This window comes from Urocampus carinirostris, chromosome 5 (genome assembly GCF_059441175.1).
Source record: "Urocampus carinirostris isolate Australia breed hairy pipefish chromosome 5, RoL_Ucar_1.0, whole genome shotgun sequence".
Classification (NCBI taxonomy): Eukaryota; Metazoa; Chordata; class Actinopteri; order Syngnathiformes; family Syngnathidae; genus Urocampus; species Urocampus carinirostris.
In genome coordinates, this window is record NC_142353.1 from 13,452,322 (window position 1) to 13,464,212 (window position 11,891).

An 11,891-nucleotide genomic window follows, 5' to 3' on the forward strand; every position below is an offset into this window, starting at 1 on the left:
TGTAAAAAAATTCCTCTTGGAGTATGGCCACATTTTATTCATCAAAAATCATTTTATTTTCAAAAATTAACTCTCCTTTCTTTCCTCAAGATTTCAATTACTGTCGCACAAAATATCCGTGCATTTCAGTTCGATTGAGAAACTATTCTGCTGAAAGTCGAAGCTATCTTTTCGTATTTCTGGCATAAGGATTTATTTGGTTTTAGGGCTGAAAATGTGTGTCGACAGAAGCACTCGACATGGTAGTGATACTTCCGTCAATGGTTCATATCCAATCCTAGTTTGTGAAACCTGTGAAATTTCCCAAGGCCTGCTAACAGGCGCGGGCTTGCCACCTCAGAATCTGATTGGCTAAACCAACAACTGTACCAACACTTATTTTATGTCTCAGGGCCTGCAGAGTTGATTGTGAAGGCCTCCGATGAGGTTTCTGACCCTAGGAACAAGTAATGGCTGAAATGTAATTATTTAAATTATGTTACTCTGAAACTGGAAAAGCACATCTCTGGAAGCAACTCAACTGGGGGAAAAACAATGAAGGGAAGCTGAAAGACAATTTGGAATAATTAAAAAGTATTCATGGATAACATATAATTAACATCACTTGATTCAGATAAGTCGTAGGCCAGCAGAGGAGTTCTTCCAGGCCCCGGCTGCCTACCACTGTCACTAATTAATATAGATTGTTACCTTTGTTTTTAGCGACTCCTTGTATCAAAGCCATCAGTCCTAGTGAGGGCTGGACTACAGGAGGAGCCATGGTCATTGTCATTGGGGAGAACTTTTTTGATGGACTGCAAGTGGTCTTTGGAAGCATGTTGGTGTGGAGTGAGGTAAGAATCTTTCCCTACTCTTGATGTGCCTGACAATCTTACATAAACAGTACGTACCTTCAATGAGAATTCCACTCTGTGAATTCTTTTTCTGATATAATTTGGGGATTTTCCCACAGCTAATCACGCCACATGCTATCCGCGTCCAGACTCCGCCTCGTCACATCCCAGGGGTAGTGGAAGTCACATTGTCTTATAAATCGAAACAATTCTGCAAGGGAGCCCCTGGACGCTTTATCTACACAGGTAAAGACTCAATAGTTGCAACTTTGTTGGTGTTGTTATTCACCATATGAATTTGCAAGAGATGTTTGTCTGTTACAGCCCTAAATGAGCCAACAATAGACTATGGCTTCCAGAGACTTCAGAAAGTAATTCCACGGCATCCTGGTGACCCTGAGAAAATGGCCAAGGTAAAGACCCACACTTTTATGCATGGTCATTATAGTATGAAAAAAATGCCCTGTCTTCCCTGTCACGTGAATAACATTGATTGCCCAAATAGTTTTTCTCGGGAGGATAAAACATGTTATTCCACCAAAATTGTAGAAATAGGGCAGCACGACGGCGCAGTGGTTAGCGCGTGTGCGGCACAGTTCTAAGGTCTCGGGAACCTCCCACATTCCAAAGACATGCATTTCAGGTGGATTGGCCGGTCCAGATTGTCCCTAGGTGTGAATGAACGAGCGAGATATCTGTCCCTGTGTGCCCTGCAATTGGCTGGCAACCAGTTCAGGGTGTCCCCTGCCCACTGCCCGATGATTGCTGGGATGGCCTCCAGCACCCCCGCGACCCTGCTGAGGATAAGCGGTGCAGCTAATGAGATTTTTACATGAAAGAAACTCGTTTTGACAATGATTGGAAAATGATTACTCTTTAAAAAGACACGTGTGTATGATTTAGCACCTATTAGTAAAAAAACAATTTATTAAAAGAACAATATTGGCGAAAAATTATAGAAAAAACAAACTATCATACAAACATGCATTTTAGGATAGGTCAAGAATTTTGCGTTTATTTTACATAACGTGAGCCTCACCTAGAGAGAGCAGGCATAATTGTCTCCCATCTTTGTATTACAGGTACCCATCCATTCATCCAATTTGTTTTAAAATGTTAATCCTGAGTAGGGATGGTAGGTGCTGGAGCCCATCCCAGCAGTGGCACCCTGAAGTGGTTGGCAGCCAGTTGCAGGGAACAGAGACATACAAACATTCACACGTTCATTCATACCTTGGGAGAATTTGAAGTCACCAATCAACTTGCCATGCATGTCTTTGGAATGTGCGCACATAATGTAGTGCCTTGAGGAACCCCATACAGACACAGGGAGGCCGGTAGCTGGATTTGAATCCGGGGCCTCTGAACTGTGGGCTGCCGTCCTAAGCACGCAGCTGCCCTGCCGCCTACGGGTACCCGGAAAACCAAAAACCTTTTAAAAAAATGGGCAAAAAAAATGAGAGAAATGGTGCAGTTTAGTCACTTTTAGTCTCAGTAGATTGTATTATTACTTGCGCTTTGTAGCAGTTTCGATTGCACGACACGATAAAGTGACAAATAATACACACTGATCTTTTTTGATAACATATTGAGGGAGGATTTATATATAATGAACGTGCAAAAAAAATGCAGATTTTTTTTTTCACAGCAACAATAAAATGTTATTGAATTGTATTTAAATTGTTACCTTAAAAATTGGTCTTTAACTCTTGAGGTAAAGCAACTTAAAAGTTTTGCTTTGAGTTCAAGCAACATCAAAAGGTAACAATAAATATTTTGACAGAACTAATCTGATTTCACTCTTAAAGTGTTATTATGTATGTTTTTGGGTTTAGCTCCTTAAAGGCTTTGTTTCATGTTTACCCAGGAGTGCCATATCTAACCTCGTTGGATACCATACTTAACAATGTTTGTTATCAATGATGATTCAATTAAATTCATTTATTTTAATTTGTAATTTCTAGGAAATTCTTCTTAAGAGAGCAGCAGATCTGGTGGAGGCTTTGTATGGGAATCCTCACAGTAATCAGGTAAGAAGTAAACACATCTTTCACCTGCTCCATGCATTTGAGGGAGTTTGATTTTTGCTGATGACGTTTTGGAGGATGCACTCAACGGCCCACTTTGTCTCCTGCAGGATATGTTGCTCAAAAGAGCTGCAGACATCGCGGAAGCCCTCTACAGTGTTCCCCGTCCTCACAGTCAGCTGCAAGCACTGCCCAGCTCACCAGCCCATGGCAGCGTCATGGGTTTGGGTTCTTACCCTTCCCAGTTAGGCGTTAGCATCGGCGAGCCAGGGCAGAGCAGCCAAGGTGAGCGGAATGGCTACTAATACTAGTGCCGCTTTGCCGTAAAAGCCGAGAAACCCCTCACAAATCTGAGATTGCCTTTAATGCATTTTCAGGTTATATTCGCAACTCCAGCAGCTTATCGCCAAGAGGTTATTCCTCAGCTTCCACACCTCAACAATCGAGCTACGGAGGCAGCGGGGCAATGACAGGAGGATACGGAACTGTCCCCATGACCAGCCTAGGAGTTCCCGGCTCTCCTGGCTTCAGCAACGCCTCCCCCACAGGATCCCCTTACAGTAAGACGCCCGCCACTTCCGTCTTGATGTGAAGTCCCTCAGTGTTTGCTCTAGAATTTCTTTGAGACCCTGGTGGATAGACAGTCTTGACAGGTCCTGGGGCATGCCCCTCCTGAAGAAAATGTTGCACATATTAAATTCAAAAGCATTGATCTGGTACATTTTTAGAGCAAATTTAAAAAGCTAGATGAATGTGTGCCCCTGCAATTACCTGAATCGTAAATACACGAGTTATGAAAGGCAATGGCACAGCAAACAAGTCACATCTACATAGCATGGTGAACAAGACAAGAACTTAATGCAAAAAGAATCTGCTTATTATCTGATTTGGACTCAAAATATAGAGCTAAGTTATCAACAGATTGTAAACTTGCAAGGAGGACTGAAAAAGGTGCTTTAAGATAAGAAAAGGCCATCCCGTCCTAAAGCCCTGCTCTGAGCCGCCTCTCTTTATTTAGTCTTCAAGGTTACAAAAAGCAGATCCGGCCTTAAAATCAAGGAACAGAAACATTATTGGCCGATAGAGACACTGATGTAAAAGTCAAGGCTGACTGACAGAGATACGTTACACAAATACACACCATGATGTTTGTGATCATTTTTATCATGAAAAATCTGAAAGTTATTTTGATGACTTCGCATTTATATATACAGTGAGTTCCAAAAGTCCTGGGCAACTATTTAGGATATAAAAACATATCTAGTAAATTAGAAAAGCTTCTAATCTGATTTTTAATTATTTCACAAATCCCCCCCCCAAAATAAATCACAAATTGTGAGATCTGGAAGACCAGGACATGAGATTGTGATAATTCTGCCCAGATCATCTTTTCTATCTATCTGGCAGTGTTATGTTTGATAACTGTCTAACGCTGAGGCTCCAGTGCGGTGATGTCCCATCCTGTTGGAAAACAAAGTCACCAGACTCTTACTACTATTCATAGTTAAGGAGATATGGGGACTTCAAATATGCCAAAGAATTTTGGAACACCCTGTATTAAAAAAATGTTATTACCGGTATATCTTTTAATAATACAAGTTTATGAGACTCTGGCGGGACCAATTAAACCCTGGCACCGTGCTAGGATCTCCCTATTTAATGGGAAACACTGTCCTGAGAATGACGTCTTGCTCTCGTCCACAGTAATGCCATCCAGCCCTACCATTCCGGGAAGCTCCAGCTCGTCGTCATCCCTGCTGCCTTTTTCTTCCTTTCCGTCGGCTGCAAAGCAGAAGAGCGCTTTCGCACCCGTGCTCAGGCCCCAGGGCTCCCCTTCTCCTGCCTGCCCTGCCTCGGGGGGGAACAGCTTCAGAGGTAGCCACCCCACTCACTATCTGACCCCGCTCTCTGAACTCACTAATGCAGTCTAACCCTTTCCCCTAACCTCCACGAGCTTTGACTGAACCAGATACGGTACAGAAAGTGGCTGGGTGTGCAGTACTTTAATGCAAAATTAGAATCATCGATTTTGCGTTCCCCCCCTCTTCAGCGATGACGGGCCTGGTTGTCCCCCCCGATGTAGCAAATCTACCCCAGACCATTGCTTCACTTAGCCCCTCTTTTGGCATTAAGAGGGCAGGGAGGATGGAAATTTGATCAATAGCAAACGTAACAAACTTTGCTTACCTGAGCCTAAATGACCACTTTTTAGTTCTCTACGAGCAAACGTTAGAAACTATCCAAAGACAAAACATCATTTCTAGAGGTGTAGGAGATTAGTTAACTCTACTGCAGACTGGTAGTGTTTCCATGTGAAGCAGACAGGACCATACAACACTGTGACATAATGAAAATGCACATGGTCCTAATTAAACACAAATTCAGTTTACTCACTTTCCAATTTTTTCCTTCTTCCATCACCTGCCCGAACCTTTGCCAGAGAGGTATACACGAGCACTGAACATGTTTTGAATGATGGACAGCTCTTAAGCAGGGTGCTATTTGTTTGTGTATGGACACTTTAAACAGCATGTGTGTACACTGTTTGTGAGTTAGCAACATGTTTTTGTAGTAGACTTTTTGATGACAATTTACATTCCAGAAAACAAATAGACCCTTTATTTTTGGTTCTGATCCTTCAGATTTTATAAGTGAGAATTGTTTGTCTCAAGGGTTGTTACTAGAGGAATTCATATATTGATTTATTTAAGTACAAACAATTAACTTATTATAGCTAGTTCAGTGAATAATATAAACATGTTTTATACTTCTTTTTTTTTAAATTGTTGATTATGTTGAACAACAATGCCATTCAATGCGTACAATTGTTATCATGCGTTGAGTTCATCAAAAATTTGGAATTGCAGTTTGTCAGTTTGCGAGCTCGTTGCATAACTAAGATAACCGAAATGCAATATGAGCCACGCCAAAAAAGGTTATCGTCCTTGTATAGAGGAAAAATGTTAGTTAGCCTTATTTCATGTGTAACGCATGCTTTGTTGAACCAATACAATGCTGTAATTATGTCATCCATTGCAAGTTTGACCTCATAGCATTGCATTTTTCGTCTTCATTCAACATTTTTCTGCAAAGCACATGTAAGTTACTATGCAGTGCAGTAAGCAAAAGCACAAGCATCCACATCAGTACATAAAGTCTAGTAGATTATTTTTTCAATAAGAAACACCACAACCTAAACGCCATTCTCAATGTGAAAACAACACGCAAAATTGACGACATTTACCATTTCTTTATGCGATTTTGTTTATTTATTTAAAAATATTAGCAATTCGAATATCATGTTTTGAACTCATCTTTCTTTCAAACGGTACAAACATGGTGCAGATGTGATTTGTATATCGCAAAGTGTAATTATATTTTGTGCTCCAAATAAAACAATGAATCATCTGTGCTTTGTGATTGTGTCAATTCTTAAAGAATAATTGTGAATGAATTGTGATGAAAATAACAACTGTGTTAGGATCCGATACGCCACCTTCCCCCGGAGGACACCAACTAGGTTTAAAAACCACCCTTATTTTGGGCACCCGTGCCGCCAGTTCCTGCTTCTCTTCACGTGGGTCCACCCTCAAAAACCTAAGCAATTGAATAATATATTGAGCTAATTCTGACGGGTCAAACTGCCACCTGTATGTATGCCTTTCTTTTGCGATGAGCTGCAGCGTCTTCATTTGGAAACTGGGTAAAGCGTGTCAAGATAAACAACAACACCCACTTCCATCCCCCATCTTCCTCTTTCGCTCGTCTCCAATAAGCCTGCTTGTCTCTGAGGACCTGGCCCCTGGGGGGCCCCAAGTGAGAACCACATGAGTCTCCCTCCAACGTGGCCGCCTCCTCTCCATCTTTTACTCTTCTATACAGAACATGTGTCGAATGGCTTTCTTTCTTTTTCAAGTCTTTGTTTGGCTCAACTACAATCCCCACTTAGGTGCCTGTATCTGTTTTTTGTTGCGCTAAAATGGCCCCTCTCTTGTAATGTAATTAGCACTGGTGGTGGAGGGCAGTTAATTACCCACTCTATTTTGATTGGGAAATTAATGTTATGCCTTGAAACAGCAACTGTTTCATTATCATATGCTTAAAGAAATAAGGGTCGGGTAATGCCTCTGTATTTAAGTAATATTATGTATGTGTAATATATTTTGTAAAGAGTGGTTTAGTTAGGGAATTGTATGTACTAGTAGTATTATTATCCATCTAGTATTGTTATTGAAGACTACTCAAGGATTAGAAAACATCACTTACATGTTTTTGTATTTTTTTTCAATGTTTGCATTGCTTATAATATGAAAAATGCAATACTAATATTTCTTAAAAGACATAAAATCGAGATGCATCTTTTTCACATAACAAAATTTGAAAAAAAAAGCTGAATTAAAATGCATATTCGATTTTCTATTTCTATCTAGCAATCTATGTATCTTTCTTTCTGTCCGTTTGCAGCGCTTATCCTAAGTAGGGTCCCTGGGTGTTGGAAGCGTCTACAGGCAGAGGGCAGGGGACACCCTGAACCGGTTGCCAGCCAATCGCAGGGCACAGAGGAACAGACAACTCACTTGCACCTAGGGACAGTTTAGACTGGCCAATTAACCTGGCATGCATGCTTTTAGAATATGAGGGGAAATCAGAAGGCCCGGAAAAAAACCACTCAAGCTCGGAGAGAACATGCAAACTCTGCACAGAATTGTGCTGCGGATGCGCTAACCGCTCAGTTGCCATGCCCCCGTCTATATTTCAAGAAAAAATGTGTTAGTAAAAAATATCAGTAATTTTGGTGAGGGAGAACTTGATGTACTAGTGTTATCACATTATACATTACATATTTTATACAGCAATTTGAATTGCACTTCAGGTTCTGAAAAGTACTACACAAATGAATTTGGTTTTGGATTCTGTAGTAGCGCCATCTTTGCAATAAAGATTAACATAAAAGGAAACTTCCTAATTGATTATTCTGTGCTTTGATATGGCGTTAATTTGCTGAGTTGAAGTCAGCTTTGTTCCCGATGCCGCGGCTTTCATCTGTCTGAGTGCTTCTTGTGGCCAGCGGTGCGAGGGCCATATGCTCCTTTCCCACTTGACTGTTCTCGCTGTTGCTGTTCTCATGGCAGCAGCATCAGCACCATTTACTGCCTTCTGATCACAGTTTGGATCAAGACAAGATGAGATGCCACCTGCTACAGAGGCGTTACACGTCACACTGCATGCGCAAATCGGGAAAAAAGCCAGCATCTGCTCTAACTAGAGCAAATACCATGTTATCTTTCATTATTGATACCACGTGTGTATTTATGCTGTGGTCGAAAACCACTGGGCCACACAGAAAGATAAAGCGCCCTATTTTTTGCTTATACTGTATTTTAGTGAAAATAACAGATGTCATAGACCCATGTGAAAGGTAGCAGAAAATGAGACAGGGGTGCTCAAAATAATGATGGTATTTAATAACAAAACCAGGAACAAAGTAACAAACAAACTAGAGTCACACAACAAATTACATGTCCAAACAAAATCAAACCTGACAATGTCCAAACCAGAAACAAAGACCAAAACGAAAAAAAAACCAGATGCAAGGAACGAAGTAACAAACAAACATGGGTTCACAAAACTACTAACAAGCTGTCCCAATAAAAAAAACAGAAACAATAAAACCTTAAACCTGCGGTAGCAGTGGAAATGCAGGGAACAAAGTAGCAAACAAAATAAAAAGTCAAACAGGTGGGCGCAAAATTACTGACAAAATGTCCAAACCAATCAAATCAGAGGTAGCAATGACAGTGGAAATGAAATGAGCCAACAATTCGTGCTGTCCAAAATGTCAATATAAAGGGTCAGGGTATTTACGGACAGGTGTGTGGTGATTGGACACACCTGTGCCCAGTTTTTAAACATAGTTGGCGCCAACAATTTATTCATGAATATACACATTTTTTCACCCCCGAAAAGTCAAGTAGAAGGTAGTACATCACCGTAATTGAGCTATGATTAATCAGTTGACAAATATCACTGACCTCATTTGCTTGGCATTGGATGCAACAGGAATTGAACCCAGATCGTGACAGCACAGAATCCTTACCACTAGGCTACTAAGATTGACAATAGCAAACGAAAATGCGTCACCGTTTATCTTATCTTCTCACTATTTTAATTCACACTGTCCAACATTGTAATGCAGCATTATGGGGGAGAGTTCAGCCAAAACAATGTGGTACAACCTGGTACCATGAGTAAAAATAGTGTGATGAAATTTAATGCCTCTCCCCATGTTATCTAGATTCCTAGTGGTTCAATGCTTACACAGTAGATATGGAAATAAAATAATAACAATAATAAAAAATACAAAACAAATACAAATATTATTGTTACTATGATTATAACAACAAGAATGATTATTGATATATTTTTATTATAGGTATTTTTTTATTGTTCTTAGTATTACTACTGTTATTGTTGGGCTGGGTAGTGAGAATATTGTCAGACATTAGAACACTGTATCGGCGAGTCTCTAACTTAAAGGTGCAGTACTGTCACAACCACAATAATAATGATAAAAAAACAAACAGGCATCACCCCTTTTTCTCTCAGGGGAGGTGTTTGTGTTTATATACCCAATTAGCCCTCCGGCCACAGCATGGCCGTGCATTAGGCTGACATTAGCCCCGGGTGTATGCAATATGTGTGTGCCTAAAATATGCAGCACCTTTTTCTCATTGGGGCCATGCCTTATTAGGCAGTATAAGGATAAGCTTGATAGGGGCGGCCTACTGTTTTTTCCCGAGATTGGCTTCCGAGCACAGCCAGTGTCCTTTGAGCCGGTCAGTGAAACCCGCATTGACGCCCATCAGACCACCGGACCCCAATTTCTCTTTCTAAAATGAATATCCGGCCCCTTATGCCATTCCCCTGGGTGTCAGTAGAGTGGGGTGGCAGATGGGACAGACACAGAGCTGCCCCAGGAGACCTTCCCCTCAACCCTCAGTTAAATACACACAAAAACACGTATAGGTGCACACACTCAGACATGCATGTATACGCGTATGCATAAGTAGAACGGACACACACAGGGGCAGCGACACAACTTCCCAGCCCCCAGACGCAAACCTCATCTGTCAGCCTGCCTCTTTTGTCCCGAGCACGGGAGGATGTGGTGTGGACGCAGAGTGACGACTCTACCCACTTACGACCATGTGTGAGCTTAAATGTAATCATGTATCTTGAATGAAAACCTAATATGGCTTTAAAGTAGTTTAATGGCATAACGCCACATGGACAAACCCTTGTGCAAAAAGTTGGGACCGACGGACCAGAGGCCTGTAGTGGTGCTCTTAAGTTTTCATGGAGTTATAGCGTGACATCACATATCACGTGTATTATATATCTACATAATTGATTATTCAATGGCTAAACATTTATTAAATTATATAATATTTTTTATATAATTGTTAGCTTACTTTTGATTACTTTGCACAATCTTTCCTTACTTTGCACATGGTTGCTTATTTTGCTCTACTGCATATTGCACTAATACGATCCCAAAACTGTAAATAAACACCCAATGTAAATATTTTCTGCCTCTACATACCCACACTTTCTTGTGTAAATATTGTGTAAATTATCTTTTCATCTTTTTTAATTTTCTTATCCTTACCCTTTTAAATGTATAACTGGAGTGCCACGTCCAATTTCGTTGTCACAATATGTTCAACCAATTTCGTAACAATGATAATAAAGGTATATTTTTTTTCTATTAGAAATTGTTAATATGTCAGCTTTTCAAGAGTAAATTTTGACCCGTTTATTTAATACATCATGAGAAAAAACGTATCATGATTGTGTTAAATATAGTAAAGAAAAGAAAATTGTATTTAAAAAAGCGAATTATTCTGCCAATAGGGACATTTTTGTTGTTGGCCCAAAAAAATATCTTAATATTTGATGTTAATTATATTTTGTCAATGAAGACTATGTTAAAATTAAAATTATATATATATATATATATATATATATATATATATATATATATATAGATGAGATGAGATATATATGTGTACTTCCATTGTACTATTTTTTAGTATTTCTGTAGTATTTTTCTAGTATGGCTGCAGTTGTATATTTTATCAAAGTAAAACATAATACAGTATTAAGTCCCCGTTTTAAGCACTAATTTTAATATTTAGTGTTGTAGTATTATTGTAGTATTTTGTAGTGCTTTTGTAGTATTTCCCTAGAAGAATTTCTGTAGTATTATTGTCGTTGATAGATATATATATATATATATATATATATATATATATCTCATCTCATCAGCTGCACCGCTTATCCTCAGTAGGGTCGCGGGGGTGCTGGAGCCCATCCCAGCAATCATCGGGCAGTGGGCAGGGGACACCCTGAACTGGTTGCCAGCCAATCGCAGGGCACACAGGGACAGACACCTCGCTCGCTCATTCAATTATATATATATATATATATATATATATATATATATATATATATATATATATATATATATATATATATATATATATATATATATATATATATATATATATATATTTATTTCTTTCTTTCTTTCTTTATTTATTTTACATAGGGGAATAGGACTAATGAGACTAATGAGCTTCTAGACATTTTCAATCCCAATTAAAATGAACGATGGTTTGGCGTCCATAATAACCCTTCTAGAAAATGCACTACTGACTAAAGTCTCATCTCATCTCATTAGCCGTACCGCTTATCCTCATTAGGGTCGCGGGGGGGGCTGGAGCCCATCCCAGCCATCTTCGGGCAGTGGGCAGGGGACACCCTGAACTGGTTGCCAGCCAATCGAAGGGCACACGGGGACAGACAACTCATTCGCTCATTCACACCTAGGGACAATTTGGACCGGCCACTTCACCTGAAATGCATGTTTTTGGAATGTGGGAGGAAACCGGAGTGCCCGGAGGAAACCCACGCAAGCACGGGGAGAACATACAAACTCCGCACAGAAAGTCTGGAGCTGGATTTGAAC

The 11,891-nt window shown here is 40.0% G+C and overlaps 1 protein-coding gene across 2 annotated transcripts in view; it reads left to right on the top strand.

Annotated features, from left to right (window-relative positions):
- ebf2 (EBF transcription factor 2) overlaps nucleotides 1-6,237 on the top strand; it is a 72,249-nt gene extending 66,012 nt beyond the window's left edge. For both annotated transcript variants that reach the window (XM_088335814.1, XM_088335815.1), the window contains exons 9-15: nucleotides 703-833; nucleotides 953-1,079; nucleotides 1,158-1,246; nucleotides 2,798-2,863; nucleotides 2,971-3,145; nucleotides 3,238-3,420; nucleotides 4,565-6,237. In XM_088335814.1, coding sequence (XP_088191940.1) covers nucleotides 703-833; nucleotides 953-1,079; nucleotides 1,158-1,246; nucleotides 2,798-2,863; nucleotides 2,971-3,145; nucleotides 3,238-3,420; nucleotides 4,565-4,791 — 998 coding nt within the window. In that variant the 3' untranslated portion in view covers nucleotides 4,792-6,237. The remainder of the gene's footprint in view (nucleotides 1-702; nucleotides 834-952; nucleotides 1,080-1,157; nucleotides 1,247-2,797; nucleotides 2,864-2,970; nucleotides 3,146-3,237; nucleotides 3,421-4,564) is intronic.
- The last annotated feature ends 5,654 nt before the right edge of the window (nucleotides 6,238-11,891 follow it).